Consider the following 27,806-nt stretch of genomic DNA (forward strand, 5'->3'; position numbering starts at 1 on the left):
AGAATATTCAAAGAATATTGTACCAGATACTAAAAATGTTTTTATACAATCAATTCCCAGTACTATGGACCAAATCTGTGCCCTCTAAACCAATAACGAGTTACTGTATGCACAGGACAACACTATGCTGAACAAATGGGGAGTGCATGGAGCATCAAACTCAAATGATATGAACACCTGTAACACCAGTACTCCCTTAGGGAAACCCACAAGAGCTCTCCAAAAGTCACATTGTGACAAAGATTTATCAGAATTATACCATTAAATTTGCTGATAAACCAACATAAAATATTTTGCTTGTTTCTTGCCACCTGTCACTTATCCACTTTTTTTTTTCTTTTTTGTTACTAGCAGCATCATTTGTGGAACACACTGTGAGCTAGGCATTGAAAACATTTTCCTCAAGAAGGAAAACAGCAAGAAACACAAAGTTAAGGGGGACATCTCCATAAAATAAACAAATAACTTCAAACAACACCCAGCCCCAATGCAGGGTCAGGAAAAATTGGAAGAGGGAAAAGAGGGCCAGGAATACTTTAAATACAAATGGCCCCTAGACAATACAGTTTGTGAAATCTCACTCCAGGGTTACCAAAAAAGCAGGCTTGGATACTCATTTGGTGCTTCTAGAATCTCTCATCAAAAGGAGAATGTTTGATTTCTATAATCAGTGAAGAACTAAGGATTGGCACTCTAAACCTCTAGGCAATGTAAGCACCTATAAACTGGGAATTAGCTCTGAATCTGAACAGTGATGGAAATTAACTTCTCTAAAAGTAGCGGTGTCATCTCAGGTACAGGAACTTCAGCAGGAGTGATCTTGGTAGCGTTGCTTTAGACAAATAAGATCTAGGTTGTAGATTGCAACAAGGTACATTGCACACTCTAGTTTAGAGAATAATCCATCTATCCCAGCCAAGCTCACAGCTCCAAGACAGGCACCTGAATTAGCTAGACATGTTTTAGCATGACACAGGCCATGTTTGATTTGGCTGGTCAAAGTCAGTGGAGTTTTGTGTGAGCATTTTTGTGGATTTTTTTTTTTTTTTTCACTTGGTTGCTTGCTCTGGGGGGTTTTGGAGTTTATTTTTACAAAGTTTTATATTCTACTGATTTAGGTAACATTAAAACTTATTTACTCATACTCTACAGATACCTGAGACCCCTCAGCTGGTGCAGTTTGCACTCCTGAGCGCGGTGCCTCCCTTGCATCTCCCCATCCCCTGGCTGCGAGGAGCATAAATCACACCCTACAGGCTGCCCTGCTTGCTGACAGCGAAGGAGGGAGCAGTTCAAATATGCAAAACCACCTGCACTGGGACCAAAGGAAGGCTTAAAAGCGAGAAAAGAGAGTAAATCCAGGGAATTCCTCCTTTTCCATCAGAGCCAGCCCGCCCGGCGCTCGCCGCGCCGCCAGCGCCCTCTCGCGGCCACCCGCGGCATAAACGCAGGCGCGGAAGCGGCGCACGAGGAATTCAGGAATTAATTAATGCAGGAATTAATTAATGCAGGAATTAATTAATTTCAGAAATTAATTATCCTGTGTGAACACCCACTCACCACAAGCGTACAACTCTGCTTTTACCTGAACCTCGCTCTTTCTTTGGGGAAACACTGAAACAACTGGCTAGGAAATGTAACCCTTATGTCCCCTTCGCTAAGTTTGAGAAGGTAGAAGTTAGAAAGATGGAGACTTGCTCAAAGTGTAAATAAAAAACTAACAGCTTTGAGAGAATAAGTGGACTGGAGATGCAGAGAGAAATGCTGGCTCAAGTGAGGCAGGAGGTAGAAAATAAAAAGGAGAGAAAGGAGGGCATACCAGTAAAAATGTGAGGAAAAAAAGAATGAAGAAAAGTACTCTAAATTATTTCTCAAAGATATTTTGTTTTACCATTTGCGTGGATTAAGGGCACATACCAAGTTATTGCAGGTCAGATGATATATGGAAATTCATCAAAACCTCTGTGAAACTGTTTCAGCTTGTTGGCTGTTTTCAGACAGCTTGGAAGAAATTTCACAGCACTCTGCATTTCCCCTCCAAAGCAACTGGAGAAAATTCTGGAATGAAATGACTGGATGAATGGACTCTGGTCAAGTGGAACTGTACAGTCACTCTAACAACTTAGCACAGCCTCATGTTCTGACTGCTTCAGCATTCTGGCACCTGGTCCATACCTTTTCTTGTGTTGTGCCTCAATTCTGCCCCTGCTCATCCTTTAGCTGTCTTTGGGAAATGCGTAGATCTTTTTTTCTTATTCTTGGATTTGATAGTTCTGCAGCTATGGAAAGTACAGGAGCAAAAGGAAGTGAATGAAGCAAAAGGGCATAAAAGAAACTTCTTGTTATGTTGAAGATCATATCACACTGCAGTTTGGACTTTTTATGGGAAAAAAATAGCTCTATGTCCTGTAGAGCTAAACAAAACCAGAAACAGCTGGATGGCTGGTGTGGTGGCCAAGCTGAGTGCACACACAGCTGAAAGCAGCCTGCACTCTCTGATCAAATCCTGATTATAATCAGGTTTCTACAGTCTGTGACACTGCAGCCTTGATTCTCATTGCACTAAGCAACAAGCCTGACAGATGAATCACTGAGAAATGTTTTCTTAGTCAGTTGAAACAGAGCAACTCTTGAGATGCTAGCAGTACAAATTCCCTTCTGTCTCAACAGTGACACAACAGAGACCTCACTGGAGACCTTTATTGCTGTTATTACAGAGTGTACTACGGCAGCACAAGAAGTTTCTTCAGTGCAGTGTGAGTGGGGTAGGAGAGGATGGGAGAGTACCTGTCAGTCCTGTCCTAGCTACAGCAGCCCTGGAGGAGCCTCACAGTCCTGGAGAAACCCATCCCTCTCAGGGAGGAGACCCTGTCAGTTGGCAGTAGAGCTCAGCAAGAAGGAAACTTATAAAATGGAGAGCAGCCACAGAGCCAGGGTTCTCCTGGGACAGAAAGGATGATCTTTTCCCTAGATCTTTTTTCCCATGTGGGTTTTTTAGGTGTTGAGTCCAGGCAGCCAGGGACAAGTTGCTGGAAGCCTGAAGGAGAGACACTGTCATGAAATGACACAGGAATCACAAGACAATCTACACACAAATCCATCTTTTCTCTCCTATCCTTCTATATCTATTGTCTCATTTCAAAACATTCTGTTTTAGAAAGTTCATCATTCTAGTTTGTAATCTCATCAATCTCACAAAGCTTACAAATCCTTTTCCACGTTCTTGGTGGGATGGCTTAATGATTTCCCTTGTCTTTTACATGAAATCCCTAAATGTTTTAGTTTAATGGAGTCACTTCAGCTCTGCCTCCCTCTGAGGTGCATCATGTAATCTAGAAATTATGTAAATTGTAATATTGGCAGCCCATGGGAAATGTTTACAGCTGAGAGTGGAAGATCAGATATTTTACTGGCTTGACCATGAGATGCAGACAAGTGGAGGTGCAGACATTTGTGCCCTCACCTGCACCCCTGGCCAGGCAGGCACAAGCAGGGTAACCATGGCATGAGGGCAAATCCTGACCCAAATGTGCCTAAATCCACTGTCCCTGGGGAGGCCACACGACCTGCTGTGCTCAGGCAGGTGCCATGGGACGAGTGGGGAGGTCTGGGAGCAGTTTAATCCATGGGTTCTACACTTATCTGCAGGGAGGGATTCCAGCTGGCCTGAGTACTTCCCCTACTGCTCTGCTCCTCTGCAGGGCACCCACACCTACACACTCCACTCCTGGAGGAAGTGCAGCGAAGGAAGGGCAGCTGCAGGAAGGGCAGCGAAACCTGGAGAGAAAGGGCAGAGTCAGGAACCAGAACAGGAAGACAGCAAATTAAAACTGAAACCAGGGGACAAAATGTGCCAAATGAATTCCGTGGAGTTTATATGTTCCCTGGCAGAACTGCACTTTATTTGTGGGGTTATTGTAGTGGTGGTCTGTGGTGCTCATACATTTTATAGGACAAGGCTCTGCAGAGGCTCTCTGCTGTGCACTCCCGTTCCTTGAGAATCTTTCAAATCAGAATTAATGCATCCTAGATTGAAAGAGCCATGAAAGGACTTAAGCACCAGGAAAGTGCTTTTCAGTAAAAGTGCTTTTCAGTAGAAAAATATCTGATTTTACTTATCCCCTCCATTCTAGTCTTTAGAATGCATAATTTTTTAACAATTTCAGCAGTAAAGCTTAGCCATGAGTCTGGATCAGTAACAAGGATAAAAATCAATGACCACAACACATACAATTTTAAATCTTTCAAAAAATTTGCCACTCTGTTTTACACCTTTACAGCTTTAACACTCCCTTTATGGATTTTCATGGGTTAATTCTGATTTCATATACATTTTACAGTACTGTAATTATATGCACTTCAATGGAGTTAAATCTAGGCCTGCACAACCTAAAATAAATCTGGTTAAAACAAATCCAGTACCTATCTCCTTTTTTATAGCAATACACCTATCTTTTAATCGATGATTGAAACAATCATGCTTGACTAGTGATTATTCTTTCACAAGTATTGTGCTTTCTTTAGTACAAAAATAGAATTCAAAAAGAATAAGGTAAGAAATTAAATCCCAATTTTCTCTTCATTTTAACCATTCAATGCCACTGTTTATTGTCCTGCTGCAGCTCTGACAATTATATACAAGCAAACAGCAATTTAAAAACCTTTAGCAAAGTAAGAGGTAATGTTTATTAACATAGTTGAGGAATACATAAAAAATATGAGCAGCTTAGTAATATATAATCAAAATAATCAGTAAATATATTTTAATGGTGTACACTGAAGGTTTTCATTCACAGGTGAAGAGAGGTTTACATCACATTTCCATAAAAATCAAAGTTGCATTGCTTCAGGCATGATTTCCAGGTCCAGGGCCTTTACTGGCTGTTTCTTTCTTTTTTTCTTGATTCTTATTAGTCTTCTTTCACCTATTTTCTTATTGAATCCTAAAGGCAAAATTAACAAAGTAACATTAGAAGACATCCAAGATTATCAGAAATAAGAGACAAGGCTTGTTTCAATTAATTAAAAAAAAAAAAGAACATTGTCTTACCTAAAATCTTCATACGCCTGACCAATGCCAAGTTGTGCTATTGCTGTTCCTTTACACTGCACTTACTGTCCCTCCTTCTCTCTCTAGCTCTGTATCTCTCCTGATTTCCATCCTCACTTTCCTGAGACTTCCAGCTGTTACATTTGATCAGTGCAATGCTTGCTACCAAAAGTGGCGAGAGAACATTTTGACCCGCGCAATATTTACCTCTGAGCCATAGCCGGGGGCAGTAGCACTTCCCATACCTTTCCTGCAGATCCTCAGGCACGACTTCCTGGAGACGAAATTATTCTCGTTCCCACCACAGCCGCTGTAGCTGAATGGGCGACACCTTCCCGTGGAGAAGTTGTAGAAAAATCTCAATTCTTTGGCTCTGCAAAGCCCTCTGTCCATGGGGGTCATGCACAAGGAAGGGATAGCAGGGGGTTCTGAAAGTACCAAGAAAAACAAGGTGAGACAACACTGCAGCGTTTCAGTTTTATGCCAATATTATTTGAAATTTTCGCTGGCAAATTTAATTCTGCTCTCCTGAAAATCCAAGATACTTGGCATAAGCATCTTTTATGGTTACAAAAAAAAAAAAAAAATAGCACAGTAAAATGCCATCCTGTCTTTGGATTGCCAGCAGGAGCTTACCTGAAAGCTATACCTTTACTTGTGTTGTTAGTGATAAAATTGCCATTTCTGCCATAGGAGAGAGAACACAAATGCATTTTGAGGAGTTTCAAGTGAAGCATTTGTAGAAAGTGACATGAAATAAATTAAACGTGGACAGCTTTAAAAATGTTGTAATATTTCTAATAATTAACAGACCAAATCACTGCTAGACATTCTGAAATCAAGGAGAAGGTAAAAGTACCCAGCATTTCCAATGTAAGATTCAATACCTCAGTGCTGAGTTTGTTGAATACTACAGAAATCTTGACCTAAGTAACAGGGTTTGTCAGCAGCCTTTGAGCAGCTACAAAACATAGCTTGCAACTTGCAGAATAAAAAAAGCACTGAATGTGAAGAGCAAGTGCAGAAATGAATGGAGATGCTGGTGTGTTAGTGCTGCTGGCAGGATTTTACCATTCCAAGGAGAGGCTGCTGGTTTGCTCCTTCAGGGGGGCTGCAAGTGAGAACTGAAACACTGGAGGATGAACCTGGGGCAGCCAAAGGACCTGGGCACTGGAACAAGTTCAAGAAGCAAATCCATGCCAAAATTCCCAAACCTGCAAGAGCTCCATCATCTATCAGCCCATAGTGACTAATAAACAAAATAGGAACTGGTAAAATTGCTGCACAGGCTGCAAGAAGCTGAATGGGAGCCATTATGGGAGCAGTTACGTGGAACCCAAAAGAGCACCATTTTTCCTCAGGAAACAGCAGAACTGGGTGCATAAATTCAATAAATGAATGCATAAACGCAAATGTGAAGCCACTCAGATGGAACTCTTGAAGATACAAAGCCACACAGAAGGAGTTCAGTGTAAAAACAAAGTAAAAATTTGAGGAAATAGTTTGGGTTACTGCAAAGCTGAAGACATCCTGTGGTCACAAAAGTGGGAAGCAGATGAGCTGCTGAAAGCAAGAAGTTATGCATTAAAACCTGGGCAAAGCAGGAGGCTGAAAAATATTCAAAAAGCACATGCTGTGTCTCAGGTGTCTTACATATGGTACAGCTGCTAAAAAAAAATGGTTTATCTGAAACGTAAAATAGCTGAACAGTTGTGGTGAAAAAGTATGAAAAATGGCTGGGAAATAGAATGGTGTGTCAGCAACCTCATACTATTAAAAAAAATCTGAAATTTAGAAACCGAGTAATGAGTTGCTTTTTTGAGATACACTAAGTTAGTTTCAAGTTATAAAATGAGAACCTCTTAACTTCTTTTCATAATTGGAAGACCAAATTTCACTGTGGGTCCAGAGTACAAGTCCACAATGTGATAAAATCTATATTAAACCTACTGGTTTTTTATAATGAAGATGGTAGTTAAATTAACTAAAGCAATGCTTTTGGCACTGCTCTGAGAACTCTTGAGCCTGGAACTAATTTCATCTCTCTCTCTAGCTGGAGAGGAGGGTAGTTCCCAAAGCATATGTTCAGCATGGCTTGCCTATTTAAACCTGCTAATTTTTGAGCCTGCAAAGAACAGAGCAGAAAGGCTTGCCAGTGAGCAAAGGGCCAGACAGCACAGGCTTGTTAATTATAAGAGAGAATTCAAATACACACTTTGTAATGCAAATTACTTATCTGCCATGTAGAATTCTCCAGGGAGTCCACAGTCCCCTCAGGAAGGAGTTCCCACAATGACTGCAAGATTTGGGGGAACCATGGAGCCAGTGATGAGGTAAACAAGGACTGCCTGTGTATGCACAGTGCACCAGAGAGCCAGGTGCTATTCAGAATCCCTCTCGTATTATTCCCAAAAAATATGTTATTCCTTGCCCCTATCATTGTCAGATAAATGCCTAAAATACCAAACACTGTTCCTTGTTTATCTTCAAAACACCTGCATGTTCTTCACTCACAGAAGCAACCAGCCCATGAAGAAAACCTCTTAATTTTGCCACCTGGAGACATGTTTTCCCAAAAAAATCAGTATTTTAAAATAAAAACTAAATAACTTATCATAATTTCCTCTATCATGAAGATCATAAAATTTATCCTGAATTTTTTTGAATGTGTCGATTACTGAAATACTTGACTTCAGGTAAGCAAAGAAGAAAACATTCCCTGTGTCATGCCCAGTGTGTCTATTGGCAGGACAATGTGAAAGCCTGTGAGGCAGTGTGTAAACAGTGTCACCAGGACATTACAGCAGGTGAGTTGTCTCTGTCCACCTCCAGTTCCTCAAGGTGTATTTATGGATGTGATGGAACAGAAAATTGAGCTATTATGCCTATTCTTGAGTTTCTCTCCCTAAAGTTTTCATTTTACAACCCCATTTTTCTGAGTTGTTGAAAAGTTTTCTCTTCTGTTTTTTTTTTATGAAGAAAAAAAGAAAATGAAAGAAGCAGAAGTCCCCCAAGCCACAAAACCACATAAAAAAGAAGAGGTACACATTGTATGGTTTAAGATTCAGTTCCTATAATACAGCTCTTTCTTGAATGCCATCCCCCTGAGGTATAAACAGATGACATGATCATAATTTCTGAAAAATCAGAAATTAATCAATCTCAGAATCTCTGAAAAATGCACATCTAGATAAAGACTCACATTTATCAGAGAGAACCCCAACCCCAGGCTTTGCAGGGCTTGTGTGACAATGGACTGCTGATAATGATTGACACTAGAAAACAAGTTTGAAATTATCTTGGGAGGAAAGGGAATGCAGTGAGCACTATTCCTCCCCAGACACGAGTGTGTGACATTCATGAAGCTTCAGGTTTATTGCCAGATTTTCAATATGTGCAGACTTCAACTCCTCATTTCTGGTTGCAGCAAAGCGAAAATAAAAGAATCTTCAAGTGGACAGGCTATTACAAAAATAATGAGTCAGCTGCACTTGACAGTAATCCACAGGTATAAATTGGTGCAGATCCATTAAAGCAAATAGAACTGTGCCAATTTATATCAGCAGAAGATGACCCTGACTCTGTACTCACAGAACCTGCATCCTTGTGCTATTCCAAATTCGCTGAGCTGAAAGTTGACTTTTGATCCTGTCTCCCACTCAAATCTCCCAAATCAAATGTAGGTATAGTGCTTGCAATTTTCTACCATAGACCACATAAAATGAAAGCTTTGATTCTTAGCCTCACTCTCTCTTAGTTTGCACAGAGTAAAAGTTATTACAGATGTTTCAGCAGAGGGAGACCAGAACTATTTTATATTTTCAATCTCTGCAGAAAGTTCATTACTGAGAGTGCTAGAAACTTCATGTCTGTATCCATGGTTTGCTTTATTTGGCCATTTATTTATAGAACAGTTTATTCTTCTGAAAATCAACAACTATATTGAAAATCTAAAAACCTGATATTGTTACAGAGTTACACATACCAAATTTTTTTTTTTTTCTTAAAATCAAGATGAAATAGTTTGTCAATTGTAAGGTGAGGTATTCTATAAGAGACAACTCCTTGTAATTTTTTAAAGTGTAAATTAACTAAATTACATTTAATTTTTTAAATATTCTTTGAAAAAGATACATAACCAGGCCAATCTGCATAGCAAATAGATATTACAATGGCAGATCAATTTGCCTATGCTTGAGGAGATGGACATCAGCCACTCCATCCCAAATAGTTCACTCAAATTCCTGTCCCTCACAGAAAGCTACAGACAGTTACCCTGCACATTTGTGTGACCTGTCTCTGCTTTGGAGCTTCACTTTATAGCTGCACCTCCAGAAAGAGCAACAATGGAGACAATGTTCTCCAGGTCTCTGTGGAGAAATCAGCGGTCAGCTTTGGCTTTCCTCTCTAGTGGGATTGCCAAAATCACCTGATTTTAGCCCATTCCAGCAGCCCCTGAAGGGTACAAGCTGATAAACAGAACAGGAAGCTGCATGAGGCAGACAAGGGCAAGACAAAGGTCACACAATTAGGAAGAACCTGTTGGATCTTCAGACTTTCCATGGAAATTCCCTGGTCCTTCCACAGCTGCGCTTCTCACCCAACCCATCTGCTACACTGACTCTGTTCCATCAATCTTCAGTTCTCTTTCTCTTACCCTCAAAGTCTGCTGTGCAGGAAAATTCCCTGTTGCTGACACAATCAAAACCCTTTCCATTTCCTCTAAGAAAATATAGTGAAGCATGCTCCTTTCCTGGCATAGGTTAGCTGTTTGGAGGAGTATTCATACTGTGACTAAAAACTTTCAGGGAATGTGCTTGCCCCTTAATGTCCCTAGACTTATTAGCAGACCTTACACAAATCACAGTTTTCAGTAAAACAGGTTGCCAAAATCTTTACTGTTTTATATTCATTCATTTAAATTACAGAGTTCATTGACGCTTTGCACGTGGCAAACAACACAACTGTACAGAAACATCAAACCAGCAGTGCTTATAGATTACAGTGCAGGCAAAAATCAGAGTACAGCACACACTCATGCTTTATTGGACACTCCATTCTAAGCAAAGAGCACAGGAATGCCACCTACACACCTGTTATCTTACAGAACATATAAAATGCAAAAACATATAAAATGCGAGTCTCTACGTCATCACTCAGTCCTCAAAAGTGCAAGCAAGTGCAAAAGCAAAAAACCAACATAAATACTTGGTGAGAATGCTCAGGCTCTTTCCAACTGTTTGTTGCTTCCTCTTGCACAACTGTGGATCATAAAAATGACACACTTCAAATTCAATCACCCTGCACAGTGTGAGCAAGCAGCAGCCACCTACAGTGGACAGTGTCCAGCTGCTGATACTATCAAAGCTTATCCCTCCTCAGTAAAAGGGAATCCAGAGTCCCATCTGCATTATAATACATAGTGCAAAAATACCTTGGAGAGACATTTTAAATTAATGAAATTAAAATTAATTACATTAATTAAAGCATTTTAAATTAATTCATACTCATTGTGATTATACTCAATCCAAAAGTGAGTTTATATGGTCACAGTAAAAATAAACGCATTTTGGTATTAAATATTATACTATGCTATGTTCTAAAATCCAAATGTCCTTCTTTTTTAATGGATGAAAGGAATTTAAATCACTTGCCTATTAGATTCTTACAAAAATATTGATTTAGACTGAAAGAATTATGCAGCACTGCTTTTGCTCTTTGTATTAATCAGGCCTTTAGGAAGTGCACACTTTTTAAAGAGAGTGGTCAGTCTTCCACTTGCTGATATTTATGAATGATCCATAAGTTGTGACACATTCTTTTGCTTTGGCTTTCTCTGCTTATCAAATCCTTTGGCAAAGATCAAAACCTATTCTTTAGTCTCAAGAATGTTATAAAATGGGTTGAAATGGAAATGCAATCCATATAAAAGACTGAGAGCTAAGAACTGCAAAAGCTAATTCTTACCAAAAAAAATGGGGAACTGGTTGGGCTCCTCCTTTGGGGAACTGCTGTTCAGGGTGTTGGACTCCTCATTTGGAGCAGCTGGCAGTGAATTACCTAAAAGAAAAAAAATAGAGACAGTGGGTGTGAAAGAGTCAAGGGTGGGATATGCAGACACATCCAAGCTCTGGCAATCAGCTGTGATCGGTACCTGCTGGCCCTGCTCAAACCCACTGCTCATGCCAGTTGCCAAGCAACATCTCTAAGGCCCAAAGGCTCAGGAAACTCAGGCTGCTGAAACAACTCTGCAATGAGTTCTTTTTTCTTCCTTCATTTTACTGACGTAAAATTTAAATTGTACACAGCTTGGTAAGGTTATTTTTATATTGCCAGCAGACCTTCTAACCTTTGCAATTGTAAGGCTTTTGCAAAATAAGTATTGCTGGCAGCAAAGTGGCTCTGAAGCTACTTTAATGTCAAAGACTTCCCTGTGCTCAGATATTTCCAGTGATACACAAATAAATGGGGAAAAATCAGCGGACAAACCAAGGAGCATCAAAGGCTTGATTATAAACAGCAAAAGAAAATTCTTACCAAAAATCCCAGGAGACTGGCTGGGTGCTTCTGCTGGGGAGCTGCTGTTCACAGTGCTGGGATGCTCTGCTGCTGGGGAGCTGCTGTTCACAGTGCTGGGATGCTCTGCTGCTGGGGAGCTGATGTTCACAGTGCTGGGATGCTCTTCAGCTGTAACAGCTGGCAATAAATTTGTTAAATTAAAAAAAAAATAGCAAAAACTGCTAAGAAAAAACAAAAATCGGTAACGATTCAATAGATAAAAAAATAAAAAGCTTTAATCTATTTAGATCATGGCAACCCTCTCTTCTTGGATGTTAATGCACATGTACATGAAGGTGTTATTTTAGACTAAAGCCATGGAAAAGAATATTCTGCAACTTTTAGTCCAGAAGGTAAAAGAGGAGTACAGCCCAGGAAGAAATGCTTCAGCAAAAGTAGGGAAAATCCACATGGATCTATATTTATAATTTTAAAAAAAATCTTTAGAAAGAAGCATAGTGGGTCTTTTCTACTCTAAGTGTGAATAAGCTTGAGTTCCCCTTGCCAAAATGACAGCTTATGAAACAGTGCTGGAAAAAGGCCCACTAGAGCCAAGCAAGATAAAAAGGTCTGGAGCCCCTTGGTGGGAAAATGTATTCACATTATGAATAAAATGAAGCATTTGGTGAAGGGAGAGGAGCTCTGAAGGTCACTGTATGTCCTGATGTAGAACAATTCATTGGAATGAGCAGGACAAGGAAGCAAATGACTGATCTGTGGTCAGTCTGAGTGGCTTTGGTAGCCTAAGCTGCACAGCCAAGTCATTCCCAAGGGACTCAGATGTTACAGGAATCTTTGGTGGGAAGCTAGCAATACACAGTGAGTTAAAAATTCCTATATGGGCACCTTTTGTCATTACAAGACTTGGTTTGAAAGTATATGAAGACCTATGGGTTAAAAACATACACAAGTGTTTAATGGTATTATACAGCCCAAAAAATGGCAGATTTTAGGTTAGCCGTCGTGAGAAAAGTAAAAATGTAGGAGTCATGTAATATTCCTTAAATTGTACCCATGAATCTTTTACTCCATACTTTACTTTTTGGTACTTTCATTTAAAAATACGTATAATTAATGTAAATTTCATATATAAATTACTGCCACCTCAGGGCACCCTAAATTGCCTTTTTTCCATGCAAAATACCTTCAAAACACACCAGTTTTTTATACAAGAGTAAAACAAAGAGTGATTAAAAGCATCAACTCACAGTTGTCTTCGCAGGTATTCTGGCACTCCTCCAAACTCCTGAAGTTGTTCTGGTTTCCTAGGCACCCACCATACTTGAATTTCTCGCACAATTTTGTCTCTTTGTTGTAGAAGTACCTGGTAAAATACCCTCGGCACACCCCGGGCTCTTGGGCGTGGAAGCAGAAGTCAGGCTGTCCTAGAAACAATGCTAAATGATGAACAGGGTGAGAGAATAAAAGAACTAAAATGCATCCCAAGACAACAGCAGATCTGCAGGAAGTTTATAAAATAAACCTGTGACTTTGGGCTAAAGGCCAACTATAAAATAACTACTGGTTTTTTGTTTGTTTTTGTTCTAGATTTAATTATAATAATATTTAATTGAATAATTATATGAATAAACTGTTAAATGCACTAAATGTTATAATAATTAGTAAAAACAATTATAAATATATTGTATCATAATATATTATTTAATTATAGTAATTATTTATTTTATTCTATATTTAATTATTTATATTTACACTGGAACATTATAGGGGTATTTATGGCTTTGTTCAAGTAGCCACTAAATTACATCTTGAAATATGTCATCTAATGAGTCGTTTAAAATTCCAAAACATAGAGGTTTTAAGTTGAAAATTAGTTTTTACTCTGATTTTAAAGGAGACCTGAACCTCAGCTGGATCACTCACACTTAAGTATACATCCTTGTAAGTTAAGTTTCCCTCAATGTTAACACAAAGCAATGCTCAAATAGAAGAAAAAAGGAAGGAGTTTTAAAATAGAATAGAAAAAATATCTAGCAGTTCAGTTTATCCTTGTTAAAGGATACCAGAAACAGGGAGACAGAGCAGCTATCCTACATTATTTCAGTCCCAGCTCTGAGTTTGCAATCAGTAACTACAATATCAACCAAGGAAAAGTTAACAAATAAATATTGCATAATTTGACTGAATATCACAGCATGATATCACATCCTTTGGCAGGGAAGAAAAACGCATGGCCATATGACAATCCCTAAAAGTCAACTCCTCATGATATTCATTTTTTTCTTGAAATAGTATGCTTAAAATCATGGTAACAATACAGAAATATATGCAGAGGAATTCTCAGATTCTTGATAATAGTTTTTATGAAATATGATTCTTGTCTGAGCTCACTTGCTGAGAAAAGTCTACTAAACCATCATATAAGAAAGTCCTGAAGTCCTGGCAGGTGTAACATATAAAGGCCTTCCTTAGCTGTGAAAATTCACAAAATATTGAGACTAAAATGGTGTGCAGCCAGCTGTCATTAATATATATATATATGTGTGTGTGTGTGTGTATATATATATATATATATATATATATATATATATATATATATAACAATTACTTTGAAATTCCTAACATTTTAGAAGTATGTTATCCACTTGCAAAGAAGTTAATCCTATAACACCTATTTTAGGTAGGCACATATTCAAATTCATTGCTAGAACAAGATAATTATTAAAGGCTATTGATGCCCATGTTGAATTTATACAAGATATTATAATAGCTCACAAGTGCTTTTCCAAGAATTAATTGGCAATATACTGTATTTCAATTTTTATAATAATTCATGAACAGCAAAAAATAATTTTCAGAGATCATATGCAAAATTAAATCACTAAAATATTCTTGAATAAAGCAACCAAATCAACTGTTTTTAGCATTCCTGAATGGCTTAATTTTGATTCTTCATTACAAATGTGTCATGCTCTGCCAGTGAGTGTAATCCACAGTTCAGGCGCTTCACCCCTCTCACTACACAGAGGCAGCACCTGTTGATGTGCACAAATTCAGAAAGCTAAGCCCACACAGAGCAATAAATTTGAGAAATATGTGCAAGGGATGTGCTGTGCTCCCAGCTGGAAACAGAGGTGAGGCAGGAGCCTAGACAGGGAGCAGCACCAGGAGTATCTGTTCCATCTCCTAGGAGCTCACAGAAAACAGGAGCTACAGAAAAATTCCCTCATCAATACTGTGAAATAACACAAAGGGATTATTAGATAGATGTCAACTGAAAAAGGAAGGCAGGTAAAAATAAGAGTATGCAAAGTAGGCTACAGGATTATGACAGATTCTTAAAAACGGATGTCTTTAATTTAGAATAGTCTTATATTAAAATGGTCTTGCAGGTTCTTGCAAATGAAATTTAGTCCAAATTAGATGAGCTCATGGCTAACTTTTATAGTCACTTTTGAAGAGAAAGTTCATGAAGGCAATATAATCCTCACCACACAAACCAGTACTCTACTTCTAAATGTCACATCTTTCTCTAAAGGCTTAATATTCAAAACTACATTAGTGGATGCAATGGTACATGTGCAATAATGCTGATGATAGCCATGGGCTGAATTTTACAGGATGTGTTCTGGTTTGTCATTAAAAGCAGGGAATTAGGGTCAGCCCTTACAAGAAGTAGTGCCAAAGTCTGCAGCATATGTGGAAAATCAACCTTAGTAGCTTCCACATATAATCATGACTTTTTGTAACACATTAAGAATAGAAAAGACAGGAAAACAGGAAAAGAAAACCATCATCTCATATGAAAATATTTCAAATACCATTCTGTAAAGATAGGTGATTTGATTATAGTCTATTTCAAAATGTAAGTGCAAATGTTTGCATTTCTACAAGTTGACAAGTGCACACCCATTCAGGGATGAAGGAGAGAAAGCAGAAAAAGAGGAGCTGACTCGTGGAAAAGTGTACTCAAGTCTGTGTTTGTGGAGCTCTGGCTGCCCACAGTGGGCCCCATCCAGGTGAATCTCCAATGTGCAAAGGGGAAGGGTATAGTAAGTCTTCACAAGCTCTACTCAGTGTTAAAGTGAAATATCCTCATTAGGAACATTAATTTTCTCAACAGACCAACAGTGTTCCAGTAAGGGACTCCCAATTCTTTAACACTGGCTATTTTGGAAGCTTGGAGTATCAGGAATTTAAAGTTCTGTCATAAGTCTGTCCCTTCAGGAATGGATAACTTGCTCCCCTGTTTGATTTGCAATTAGGACATCTAACCTCTGGTAGCCCTAACCTCTGGTAGCCCCTCCACAGACAATGCTTAAAGACTTCTGTTTCAGAGCAATTAGCAATTTTTTCCATACTTTTAGAAAAATAAAAAGGCATTAGTAGAAAGCATTTAGCTTGTTCTCAAAATACATGATAAGAGCTCTCCATCGTGGCTAATTATACCATGCTTGAACCTCTGCTGAGTTCCTCTTTTTACAGAAAAAAGAGAAATTATGTATTTATTTTGTGGAGAAGAGATTGCAGCTACCATCTTCAGTGACCACAACTGTCCTCAAATTCTTTGACGAAGACAGAAGAAGATTTGGTCTAACTCATTTTAAACTGACATTGCTGTTTTTGTTAGAAGATAAATTATGTATTGTTCTGAGCTAACAAAAGAAGAAAATACACTCCTTATTGTAGTAGAGGAATCTTAAATTATGATGTAAATATAATTACCTTTCTTATTTTTTGCTAATGCCATCTTCTGAGGAAATTCTGCAAGAAAAATAAAAATAAAAGTATTTAGCAAAAGCAGATATGTTAAGTCTCACCTGTGATAACAGTGTGTTTAGCAATGAGAAGCAAGAAAACAGAATTTCTTCCTTTTCTTTTTCATCTTTATTTGGGAAGTAGCACAAATGCTCATTGTGGACAACTGAAGCATCAATTCCCTTGTATAGGAAGATCTGCTGTATTGGAAACTTGTCAGCATAGCAAGTACTGAAATCAAATTATGTCAATTTAGAATTGAACAGGGAAATTACCCTTCTTGCTACTGCATCCAGGGTCCTACATCATGCCATCTCACTCCTCAAAAGAGGAATAATTAGCAGACTAAGAACCTGACTGCTGTAGTTCCTGATACTGCTCATACTGTGGAGCTGGCTGAGGGAGACAGCAGGACTTCCCTCATCCTACCCAATTCCCTCTGCTCTGCCATCTAGGGCCTGAGTGAAGATTTTCTCCTCCAGTTAATGATATTAATTAACTGCAACTGGCCAATTATCCCCAGGTATCCCAGGGTGCTGTAGATGAAAACTTGGTCTGCATGGTTCTCTCCCTGCACAATCTGCAGTGAAGTTGTTATTTTCATTTTTAATGCAGGAGCCTGGGTTTTATCGTATCAGCTTGAGAAACTGGGTATCTTAATTCAACCCCAAATTCCTTTTTAGAGATGGAAAACAAACCTTCTGCTCCTCGTAGAAGACTGTCTAATCATAAAACTGCTAAGAAGTCCAAGGGCAGAGCAGACTGTACAAGTTCTGAGAAAGGCCAACAATATTTTGACAGCTGACAGAAAGGTGGCCAGCAGCTTCTGGACTCTGCCTTAGTCACCTTATTTGCATTGCTTCATAATTCTTGTTTTGTACTTTACTGCCCTTTTGGATCATAATTCTACCCTAGTTTTCTCTGGAAACGTGCTGATGTTATATTTTCAAAGCAGATCTATTGGGTAGAAATTCTGTCATGACACATTTTTCCTTCCACCTCTGGGACAATGCAGCTGTTACCCTTTAAAAAATATTAAAGGCATGGCACGCACTTCAGAGTGATGTAGCATTTCTTTGAACAGGTTTCCAGCTTTTCCTGTTAGTAGGAGGCTTGGCCCTCAGCATTTAAACCCATGACCTAAACACGGACACGCACGTCAGGCCGTTCCACTAATCTCACTCAGCTGTCCCCTTCGGGGCAAAATCAGCAATCATACTTTGGCATGTGATCTCTACTCTTCTGGCAGAGAAAAGGAAAATTTCATTGTGAGTTTATACAGGCCTAGAATATCTTAATCCTGGTACCATGTCAACAGGGTTTTTGCTTCTGGTTTCAGTCAAAAATCCAAATCTTCATCTGAGTTGGTTTCTTTTTTGTAAACAGAGTGTATTTCTTAGCAGATCCACTCTAAATAATAGACATTAGAATTGCTATCCTGACCAGAACCATTTATCAGAGCAGGTATTTTCACAGTAGCAAGCTTATGTAGCCTAAAATTTATATTCATGGCCTTGAAAATTAAGGTCTTTGTACGAGTGATGACATTTGAGATTATACTCATATCCAGTAAACCCATAGGCAAATTCCCCTTAGAAAGTACTTTTTCATTCCCTGAAGTTGTGAGCACTGGGCACAAGAAACAAAAAATACAGCTCATTTCTAGGAAGCCTGATTCCGAAGTACTCATCTTGAATCTGAGGATTGTCTTGGAGAGCCTTAGAGTGGCCAGAACGCAGCTGGGCTCTTTCAACTCTGTAGTACTGACATCAATCAGTTCTGCCTGGTGGCTTATTGATTCCAAACTGCTAACAAGTTATCCTGATCTGGTAAGTCCTTCATGTTGGCTCATTTATTCTTGCAGTTATGCTCAATATTGAAAATCAAAAACTTTGACTGATCGCATTATTTATTGTGAATTTTTGCATATATTAGATAGCTGCCCTTGAGCTTGTTTTTATCAATACTGTTCTCATTTCTACAGTCACTAAATAGTGATCTCCTACAGTAATAAATACTGGAAATGTAAGTAAGATGAATACAACTATATACTACAATACTGCACAGACTGAGTTAGAGTTAATAAAAATTCATAGAATTATACAGAGTTTTGCTGTATTATGTTAGCAAAAGGGATTAATGTAAGGGTTTACTTTGCTTTATGCCTGATGGTCTGCAGCACACTGCATGTAACACTAAATAATTTTATCTGCTCTTATCCACTCAGAGAATACAGAGATCATGAGCCTTTGTTTCTCCTCTTCCTCCAAGCAGATCCAGCTCTAGGAGAGTCTTGGATCACTGTTACTCATAGACAGAAAAGTGTATGGGCTGAGTACCAAGATGTAGACACTAAGCCAGTTCTCATTTTAAATATCTTTCAGTTTTACACCATAGAGTTATGCCAAAATATGCCAGTACAGGATTTGCTCTAGAAGATCTTTTCCAGATCCAACATGTGTGTCAGAATCAAAGTAACACTGGGTCCCTTCCAACTCAACTTATTCTCTGGAAACAGCAGCATCAGATGCAAGAAACAACGTGATAAATCTTCACTTGTGACACCTGATTATGACTTCTGGACACTAAATTCCAAATTCTGCATCTATCAGCCCAGAATTTTCCCTTTTATTCCTCTGTCCTAGCCTTTAAGCTGAAATTGAGGAGAAACACTCCAAATTTTCTGTGACAGGAAGTGCCAAGTTTTGGATGAGATTCTGGCGGGTGCAAATAACCCCACTGCAAGCATGGTAAAGATGCTGTGGGTCCTGCTGAAACCTCAAACCAAACCCTGGAAACCACCAAGAGCCAGCCTGGTGTCAAAGAGCAGCTAATTCACATCCTAGACTCCAGGTCTTTCTGAAACTGACTGCTATTCAAGGAAACTATAATTTTCAATTTTTTGTCTTGAAAGGCTTTACTCTTTAAACTTGGTGGAGCCATAACCAGAAACAGATTCATGATCTGTAATGAATTCCTTCTTTCTTTGATTTTCTGCCCAGAAATGAGATCTGCTCCCATACAATAGTCTGTAAGGAAGATTTTAAAACCTATGACTTGAATTCTATCTTACTTTGGTATTTTTTTTAAGCTCAGGTATGATGAATCAAAGGCACAAAGAGTATAGCTTGGGGAAGGAACAGTGTTGTAAACAGCTTTTATTCTTGCCAATTGCTAAAATACCAAATACAGATAATTGAGCACCAAAATAGTAATCTACACTTCTGGAAGTATCTGAGACTTCAACATAAAAAGAAATTCATTAGGTTCTTTCCCTTTCCAGCCACTTCAGGAAGATTTTGCTTAAGATCTGTTTCAGATCCAAGTAGGACAGAGGTTTCTGAATTTTGTGTGTGCTTGCATTTAGGCCAAAATGTTTTTCATGTCAACCCTTTTTCTTTTTTTTTTTTTTTTTTTTTTTTTTACTTGAAATGCTAGGTTATGTTATTTAGTATTCAAAGAATTGTGATTTCCACATACCTCTTTCTTGATGGGATGCCATTTTAGTAATTAATATTATTTTACTATAATTACCACTGTGTTTACCCATGTATTGCACCTGAAAACAGACCAATGCTATGACTGACCCTTCCCACTTCTTCCCTGGAGCACCTCTGGTCTCTGAGGCTTATTAGTAGGATCTGTCCAGAAACCATCAAAAGGTAAGTTTCAAATTAATCCTTAGAATAAAATGCACTGGAAAATTGTCATCCCCTTAAAAAATGGAGTAAAATTTTTGACTTTAACCTGTTCTTGGTGAAACTCTGCAGTGTTTTGTTTAGGGTTTTTTTTTTTTTTCCATTCTGATAGAGAGAGCTTTATAAGCATACAGTTGTTTAAAAGCAAAACTTAACTGAACAGAAATTATGGTGGCACCAGCAGCTCAGAAAAATAGATCTGAAAGGTAAATAATATCTTGAGTTAATACATGGTAAGTAAATAAAATGTGTGAAGTCTCCTCTTGGGAAAGACCAAAGGCATTGAGGCCAGGGATGCTTTCAAGTAATATGGAAATGGCTTACTAACATTTGTAGATTGATAAAATTAGAGGCATTAAAACTAACAAACACTCTTGAAATACTACTTTGGGTAATGTGCAACCAGCTCCAGCCATTATTGTAACACTGCATTGGGAGATAGATACTTACTTTAAGATTTCTAAATAAATTTAGCAACAAGATGCAGAGTAATTCTGATCAGGAAATACAGATGTGCTAAAAAACAGACAATGTAACTGATTTAAAGCCTGATATAAACACTATGTAAACATAAATTCTGGAAAGGATGGAAAAAATAGGTAAGAGACATTTACATTTGTTGCCAGACAAAACCTGAAGCTATAAATTACCTTGTCACATATGCAGTCAGCTTTGGTCAGAAAACCCAAATAGGAGCTTCTGAAATCAATTTTCTAATCTGAAATTTCTTGGAAGTATTTTTTGTAACCTATAAGAACTTGCTGTGCTTGCAAGTGGCCCTATGGTAATCCTAGAACATACAAGTCTTCTAATTTTCATCCAGTTGTGTGAGGAATGTGTCCAATGCTGAAAACCTTAATTACAAGGATGAATTTTAATAGCAAAACCAGCATTAACAATACCCTTGGTGCATATTGTGCTGTGTATCTTATGTTAGATCTCATTTTCTTTTTTCCAATGATTAACTGAGGAGGTTTCAATAAAACAAAGTTGAAAAATAGCTGTAACTGGCATTTTTAATGAGAATTATCTTCTACTGTAGCAGTAATTATGCTGAAGCAGAGAAGATGGCCAAAATTTTTGGCAACTTCTATCAGCTTCTCAAGTAAAGGAAAACTTGGGTTCAAAACTTGGGTTAGACACTCTGAAAGCAATAAAGAACCTGTTTGCTACCCAACAGCTTAGCCCAGCCTCAAACTCAATTTCTCTTAAGAACTCATCCAAAACAAGGTTCTAGCTAGAAAATAAGATTCCTTGCATTGGTGCCTCTATTCCACAGGTACACTACAAAACCTACCTGTGTTTCCATACCCTGAATGTCTGCTTGTACCACATAAAATAATTCAGATGACTACAACCTACTTGGGAACATAACTAGAGGAGTCGTATTTCTGTCATAATAGCAACTGAGGAGGGCTTCTACTCCCCAAATTCAAGTGGTTTGTGAATGAGAAATAACAGCTGGAAATGAAGGCTTGGTAGGAGGGTGAGAGCATGGGTACTGGCCTTTTGGCACACACTTCTCCTGGCATTCCTCCAGCGTCAGGAAGTTGTTCTCATTGCCATGGCATCCACCATACTCAAACACCTCGCACTTGCGGCTCTTGATGCTGAAGAAATATCGGATGTGGATGGCTTTGCACGGGCCTTCGTCTGCTTTCATGGCACAGAAGGAGTGCACCAGCTTCAGTGGAGGCAAACCAGCACCTGGAGCACAGAGAAGAAGCAGAATAGCTGAGTTAGTTTGCTGCACACTGCATGGTGTAACTCCCAGATGAGGTTGCTTGTTGTGTTCTGCTAGAGAGGCACTGCACAACATCTGCCTGCAGAGCTCCCAGCACACTGAACAGATGTCAAAAGAAAAACATCATCTGCATTGGAACACAGATTCCACTCGATCAATTCAAATGTGTGGCTTCAATTTTCCACCAAAACAGCTCACAGTATAAACTTCAACTCCTCATCACAAACCTCTAAACAGTCATGGAGCGTGCCTGAGTCACAGGAGCTGGGGTGCAACGCTGAATAACAAAAACACACAAAGACACGAAGACCACCAGGGCAGAAAGGTTTCCTTGGGCTCTCTTCCATGCACTGCTCCCAGAGAACTTGGCTCGGAAAGGAGCTGCCAGGGAGCAGTGTGGGACGGCCGGAGGCCTGCAGAGGGCATCCCTCTCCTGTCAGATGGCACTTCTCTGGGACACAAACCCTGCTGGCACCACTGACAGGCACCGGACTCCTTTTCCTTTCATCCCACCGTTCTTGCATTACAGCTTTCAACAGCAAACGACTAGAAAGCCAGGGCAAAACACTTTAAAATTGTGTCATTTCTGTCTCTCAATATATATTAGGTCAGGGAATGTTCTATATAAATTTTCATAGGCATTGTGAAGAACACTACCAAAGTTTCACCCTGTCAATGTCTATAAGGAAATTCTGACCAACAATCCAGTTCCTGATACCGTTCCCTTACAAATATATGGTTTACTACTTTTTTTTTTTGCTTTTTTCTGTTTTGCTTTTCCAAGACAGTATTTTATCCTAGACGGTTTTGAAAGCTCTGCAGAGCTTTGTGGGCTTGCCATAGGAGCCAGAACAGACCTAAGGTTCTTCATTCATTCTCCTACAGCTAATTAGAACATTGATGTCTCCAAACATACATGCAAACATATCTGTCTGTGCTCTTTGCAGTGCACCAGGAAGGAGAATAAAACAAGGAAGAGGAGAAGAGTTTACATGATAACATAATCATTACAGATTCCTACTATTACTAGTTTAAGTTTCCAGTGTTAATTAAAAGAATCCACAAAAATCAGGCTTATGACATGGTGAAAAGGGAACTTGTATACTTACTACCCACCTGCTCTGTGGATATCTAATTTTAGCACCTAAAATTGACCTTATTATACAATTCTTGAATTAAATTCTAAGAGCTGTGATAAATCCTTAGAAGTACTGAGGTCCATGGAAGTTTACTTATTTTATTCCATTTGATTATAACTATTAAACTTACAGAAAAGAAACAAATTTCAGCACTAAAATCTTTTCAAGAATAGCATTTAAGTCCTCGAAAAACTAACAACCTCTATTACATGATTACTACCAGCAGAACAATCATAATACACAATCAAATTTTCCAAAAGTAGACCATTTGGTGTTAAAATACATATAAAAAGGACTAATTAAAAATTATATTTAAATATTCCCCAAAATAGTTTGTGAGTTATGCCATATTGCTGAAAACAATTTTCGGATTTTGAAGCTGGGTATAATAGATTTGAAAATATTATTGAAGACCATACAATAGGAAATACTGATGAAATAATAATTATAAGAGATGTTAGATTTGATAAACAAGATTCCGGAATTCATTAGCTGGGTCTTCCAGACCCCACAAAGATTTGGTACTTAGAAGTCACGATAAATGCCAAGTTGGACTTCAAATGTTCTAAAGTTCTCCAAAAGACTTGGGAATCCTTTGGAAGGGACTTAAAAAGGCTCAACTTAAAAAGTTGAGAGGATACTGCATTGCAAAATGAAATTTTGGGTTTCCCCTGCTCAGTACCAGGGAAAAAAAATGCCTTCAAAGCACCAAAGTTTTCAGTAAGTTATGAACTCACTTCTGAAATGTTAAATCAAAACACTCAGAGCTCCACAGAAACCAATCCAACTCAGATGTGGTGAGGGTGAGGGCTGGCAGCTGGTTTATGAACACGTCATTTTCTTGGCACCCAGAAATGAGATCCCCTCTGTGACCCCTGCCAGTGACCCAGTTCAGTCTACAAGAGGTTGTGAAAACTGACCAGGTTTCCTAACCACCGAAATTTCAGACGCACAGTTATGTCAGCTCGTTTTCTTGCTGCATTGCACCACCCCAGTGTGGTGGGCTGTCCAAACAAAAACAGCATGCAGGCATTGTTGCAAAACTACACCAAGAGGATGAACAAAAGGCTTAGCAGAGTTCATCCTGGGAACTTCCTGCTCTCCACTCCTAGCCCACTTCCCACCAGACCCACGGAGCAAAATCATTGTTTTGGTTACCTCCTAAGGCCTTTCCCCTGCAGTCACAGGGATGCTGCTAGCCACTGTCAGATGTCCTGACATCTGCTGAGAACATAGTGACTAACTGTGTCACACTTCTTGGCAATCACTCAGGTTCCTAGGAATGCTAGAAAGCTGCCATAGTTTGAGCAAAATCTGTACCCTGTCAAAGCCCCAGGGGCCAAACCCTCCAAGTCCAAACAGTAACCAAGCGACTCTGAAGGAAGAGCTCTCCAAGGGATTGGTCGGAACTGAATCATCCTTCTGTCTGGAAACAGTGAAAGAATTCTTCCCCATTATTTTACACCTGGGAGCACTTAACTCACACAGATGATATAAAATTAGCTTTCCTTCTCAGATTAGAGCAGCAGATGAGAAGGCAAGCAGGAGTATTTGCCCACAGACACACATCTGCCTGTACTTGTTTCATTTGTGGAATATACCTTGACAAAATTAATTCTTAGTGTAAGGACTCATCCTCTGCTCTTGAACACTGGGACAAAGTGTTGTTACATTTTAGGTGTGAAAGGCATAGGATATGACATTTTCTGAAGATGTCTGTCAAGAAAGTCAGTGAAAATTCCTCAGCAGAAACAGAGGAAGACAACACTTGAATGAATGTTAATGGAGTTTCTCATCCAAGTGAAGTTCCAAGAAATCTGAAGCAGTCAGTGCTAGGATTTCACTATTCTTTGTGTAAGACAGCCCTTTTTTTGGTAATACGCTGCCTAAATATTCTTCATTATATACTAAATAATTTTTACTTAATGCATAGACAAAATAATTTAAACCCATATATATACACACGTGGTAAATCAGTTTCAACTTTCCAATTCACCATCTGTGTCTTGCAATTCAAGGCTGCTGCAGGAGAGAATGTTGTTTCCTATACTCTCCAGCTTGATTTTGGGCTCTCCAAGTTCAGTGGCTTCCCTGGCTGCTTGAAGCCTTGGTGGTGCAGCAGCTGCCCTGCACTCACGGCATCAGCTCAGTAGCCCAAATCTCTACCTATTCTCTTTTAATTGGAAGATTTTATCTCCTCTTAATTATCTCCATGCTAAATAAACTCCTTTCTTCTCATCTTTTTGTTGGCCTTGCTTTCTAATCCTCTCATAACTCTTATTTGGATGATTCCTATTGGTCTGGATTGCTGGTAAAATGTGCTGCTGAGAGTTGAATATAATCCCCTACCTGACACATTACTAGTGGCAAATAGAGTGGAATAATTGTCCTTTGCTTTCTTCCTTAATCCAACACAAAATCACTTGCCTTTTGACATTGATTTTAATACTAATCACTTTAACATTGAATTAATTTTGTAATGCTCTGTAACTTCCATTGACTTAACAGAAAATAGAACCTTGTTACACAGGTGCTTCAACATTAATATTCCATCTTGTATTTATGATTGCATTAATTCTCCTAAAGTATAGCACATTGCATGTGTCATTTAAAAAAATAATTTAGGCTCCCATGTTAGATCTAGTTCTGTTGGATATTTATTACTCATCCAATTTAGACACCTGGTTCAAATATATAAAGAATTCTGGTATAATTGCAGGACTGTACTAGCCTAGACCAAGACATTTTGTTATAAATACATTAAATAATGATTACAGCTGATGTTCACTGTCACACAGAAGTTATTATTTCCCATACTAAAACTGGAAAAAAACCCAGCAAAATCTCCTCTCCCTTGTTTTAAACTTTTTAATGTAATGGCTCCCTTACATGAGCCCTAAACACCCATTGCTCTGTTTAACAGCCACTGCACTCCCCAGTCTGTGTTAAGACCCGAAGTAAAGCCCAAGAAATGGCTGACAATGAGAATGAGCTCCTTGCAGGTATTTTTTGCCACTCCTTTCTTCCTCCAGTCCTTCATCCTTCCTGCTTTTTGCAGCTGTCAAACAAGATGGGGCCAGGGCTGTTCCTGTATACAGCACAGCCATTCCCATCTTTTTTGTCACTCTCACAGCAACTTTTGCCACTCAAGGGGACACCACTCCTGATTTCAGTGCAGCCATTTCACTGAGAGAGCTCCAAAAGGCTGCAGGCAGTCCTGATGCTCACCTGAGCACAGGTGATCCAGGCAAGGCTCTGTTATCACTTCACTAGAAAGCAGGGCAGTGCTACAAAAGCAGTAGTGAATGATGCCTCTAATCCTCTTACATTAGCACCAGTGAAAACAAAACCTTTCCTCTGAATATAGGCATAACAAAAGACTCTAATTTGGTTTTCAGACTCTTGTGGATAATCCACATGGCTGCTTGATAAAAAGACTTCCCTGTAATTAGGAAAATGAACTGATTTCTATACTGCACCTGAAGCACAATAAATATGAAAGGTAATCGTTATGGAGGAGCTGCTTTTCAGAAAAGAGAGATATGAATTGGGAGAATAAGGATCACAAGTATTTCTGAATTTTTATGTAAAAATACTTTGTTTTAGTTTGCTTAGGTTATGTCTCCTTAACTTTATAAGAATTTCCATGGTTATCCTTAATTATAAAGATATGCTGTCATCTTTCCAGCCTTCCTTGGCAATGTCTCCCTTTGGTAAGTGGTATCAATACTAAGCACCTTGTCACTGATGAATAGCTGTTTCTTTTCTCTCCATCTTTGTCAGTTTGACAGCTTCCCACCCACACACTGTTCAGTGCTCTTCCTACCCTGTGTTTCCTACACTTTTTTTAAGGCAGGCACATTTATTCTTGGCAAGCTTTCACATATGAATAAAAAGCACATTCAATTTGTGAGTCATTTTCTTCAGGCTTTGGAACATCAGCTACAGTGCTGCCTACCACATAAGGGATTGATGAACAATATGCATAACCTGGTTGTTTTTATACCTTTCATTTTTGTTATTACACTTATCTATTGATGGAAAAAATGACAGATTTTGCTGGAAGAGAACAAATTAAAAATATTTTTATTACATTGGGCTTGACCCTGCAATCTTGATTATTACTGTGATTAAAATAGACAAAAGCCCACTTCTTAAATTCACAAAGCACTTATACTCAATGTGATCCAAAAGTATGACATTAAAAATAATGGATGCACAGAATCAATTTTATCCTTTAATACCTGAAATTTATGGAATGCTGGGGTAAAATGTCATTGCTTTATAATCATCTAACATCAAAAACAAATGTTATCAATGATATTGCAGCCCACAAAATTTTGACATGTAAAGTCTGAGTCCAGAAGTTAAATCTTGAGAAACCACAAATAAAATTTTAATTAACAACAATCTAAATATTTAGTGAAAACAGTACAGCAAAAGCTTTTTTATTTAAACACTACAACTGAGTCCTCAGTAGTCACAAAAACAGGATCCTAGTTTAATATCTAAACCTCACATCTGATGGGTTTTTACTTCAGAATTAAAGCCAGAAGTTCAGAATTGTTTCTCTTGCTAAATCAGTTAGTGGTCACATAATCCTAAGTAACCAGTTGCAAAATAACCATTGAAAAAATAATCCCCATTAAAATGACTATTTAATTTCCTTGAGATTATTTACTTATTTTCTTTTATAAACAAAGAAAACAGAGGAAAAAAATTAAGCCATCAGATTTCTTGTTATGGTGACAAAATGTGCAAGCTGGTTTGGCCTTCACGACCTGCAAGATTGGCTAAGAATTTACACAGCACTAAGAGTTGTGGGCAAAGATAAATGTGGCTTTGCCCTCAAACAAAAAGGGCATTTTTGTACTTCAGAGTTTAAGGGAAACAAGTTT

The 27,806-nt window shown here is 38.6% G+C and overlaps 1 protein-coding gene across 5 annotated transcripts in view; it reads right to left on the reverse strand.

Moving 5' to 3' along the window:
- Positions 1-4,571: 4,571 nt before the first annotated feature.
- TFPI (tissue factor pathway inhibitor) overlaps positions 4,572-27,806 on the reverse strand; it is a 56,974-nt gene continuing 33,739 nt past the window's right edge. For 3 of the 5 annotated variants that reach the window (XM_059475846.1, XM_059475845.1, XM_059475847.1), the window contains exons 3-9: positions 21,532-21,732; positions 16,295-16,333; positions 12,817-13,005; positions 11,588-11,746; positions 11,018-11,110; positions 5,296-5,478; positions 4,572-4,943 (exon numbers count right to left, since the gene is read on the reverse strand). In XM_059475846.1, coding sequence (XP_059331829.1) covers positions 4,831-4,943; positions 5,296-5,478; positions 11,018-11,110; positions 11,588-11,746; positions 12,817-13,005; positions 16,295-16,333; positions 21,532-21,732 — 977 coding nt within the window. In that variant the 3' untranslated portion in view covers positions 4,572-4,830. Of the gene's footprint in view, positions 4,944-5,295; positions 5,479-9,332; positions 10,312-11,017; positions 11,111-11,587; positions 11,747-12,816; positions 13,006-16,294; positions 16,334-21,531; positions 21,733-27,806 lie in introns of those variants that run through there. The other 2 variants (XM_059475848.1, XM_059475849.1) reach the window with 2 other exon arrangements.

The sequence above is a fragment of the Ammospiza nelsoni genome, chromosome 7 (assembly GCF_027579445.1).
Source record: "Ammospiza nelsoni isolate bAmmNel1 chromosome 7, bAmmNel1.pri, whole genome shotgun sequence".
In the NCBI taxonomy this organism is placed as follows: Eukaryota; Metazoa; Chordata; class Aves; order Passeriformes; family Passerellidae; genus Ammospiza; species Ammospiza nelsoni.